Here is a 1,585-nt window from a genome sequence, read left to right on the forward strand (position 1 = left end):
TAGCCCAGGTCCTACTGTATAGGTTGATACATTACATAGCCCAGGTCCTACTGTATAGGTTGATACATTACATAGCCCAGGTCCTACTGTATAGGTTGATACATTACATAGCCCAGGGCCTACTGTATAGGTTGATACATTACATAGCCCAGGGCCTACTGTATAGGTTGATACATTACATAGCCCAGGTCCTACTGTATAGGTTGATACATTACATAGCCCAGGTCCTACTGTATAGGTTGATACATTACATAGCCCAGGTCCTACTGTATAGGTTGATACATTACATAGCCCAGGTCCTACTGTATAGATTGACACATTACATAGCCCAGGTCCTACTGTATAGGTTGATACATTACATAGCCCAGGTCCTACTGTATAGGTTGATACATTACATAGCCTAGGGCCTACTGTATAGATTGACACATTACATAGCCCAGGTCCTACTGTATAGGTTGATACATTACATAGCCCAGGTCCTACTGTATAGGTTGATACATTACATAGCCCAGGTCCTACTGTATAGGTGTCCAACAAGCTTTCTCTACCCTTAACCTTCTTCTGAACACCTCCAAAACAAAGGTCATGTGGTTTGGTAAGAAGAATGCCCCTTTCCCCACCGGTGTGATTACTACCTCTGAGGGTTTAGAGCGGCTAGATGTTCTTTACCATTTGGCCATCAGATTTGCCACCAATGCTCCTTATAGGACACATCACTGCACTCTATACTCCTCTGTAAACTGGTCATCTCAATACCCGTCGCAAGACCCACTGGTTGATGCTTATTTATGGACAGTTTTATCTCCATCTCTTCATTCAAAGACTCAATCATGGACCCTCTTACTGACAGTTGTGGCTGCTTCGCGTGACGTATTGTTGTCTCTACTGTCGGGTCTTTGGTACCATTAATGCGAGGACAATTATTTTATCAAATCAATTAACTACATTTAATTATTACGCAATAAAATTAATCATATAACAATTAATTGAGTAGTAATCTGGGGCACCAAGGAAGTTTATTTAACGAGTTACCATTTTCCGAATGAACTCTTAAAGATATAAAGATCTCTTACATTTCTGTCATCAGTCATTAATTAATTGTTACCTTCTATCAGTCACATTGTGAATGTCGCAAAACTCTTGGATATCTGCATGAACCCTAGCATAAATGATGAATCAGCGATATAAAATTGGCTTAATTGTTTATTTACTAACTAACTAAATAATCACACAGAATTACATAAACACACAAACAGGATACCTTACACATTGATTACTACACAATGCAATGAAAAGTCCCTAGTGGACTAACCCGATATGATGGCTTGGTAGACAATGGAAAGGGGTGGGGACAGATAAAGGAGCTGGAAAGACAGAGTGGGAGAGACATAAAGTGGGCTTATTGTACATACATGTGGAAAATACGCCCATCGTAAATATGGATACTTAGCACCCTAACAACCGCTCATTCGGATTTAGAAATGCAACACATATTTACGCTTGTATGTCTTTGTTGTCGCTCTGTTGAAATCACCGGTCCGTCTGTGGAGAGTAATTCATCAGAAGTCTCTGCTTGTGTTCCCCA

The 1,585-nt window shown here is 40.3% G+C and overlaps 1 protein-coding gene across 1 annotated transcript in view; it reads left to right on the plus strand.

Annotated features, from left to right (window-relative positions):
- LOC115182951 (uncharacterized) overlaps window positions 1-567 on the plus strand; it is a 2,719-nt gene extending 2,152 nt beyond the window's left edge. Inside the window, exons 2-3 of the mRNA XM_029744309.1 lie at window positions 1-490; window positions 527-567. The exon at window positions 1-490 is cut by the window's left edge and continues 573 nt beyond it. Of these exons, the coding sequence (XP_029600169.1) occupies window positions 1-404 (404 nt within the window). The 3' untranslated portion in view covers window positions 405-490; window positions 527-567. The remainder of the gene's footprint in view (window positions 491-526) is intronic.
- Window positions 568-1,585: the final 1,018 nt, after the last annotated feature.

The sequence above is a fragment of the Salmo trutta genome, unplaced genomic scaffold (assembly GCF_901001165.1).
Source record: "Salmo trutta unplaced genomic scaffold, fSalTru1.1, whole genome shotgun sequence".
In the NCBI taxonomy this organism is placed as follows: domain Eukaryota; kingdom Metazoa; phylum Chordata; class Actinopteri; order Salmoniformes; family Salmonidae; genus Salmo; species Salmo trutta.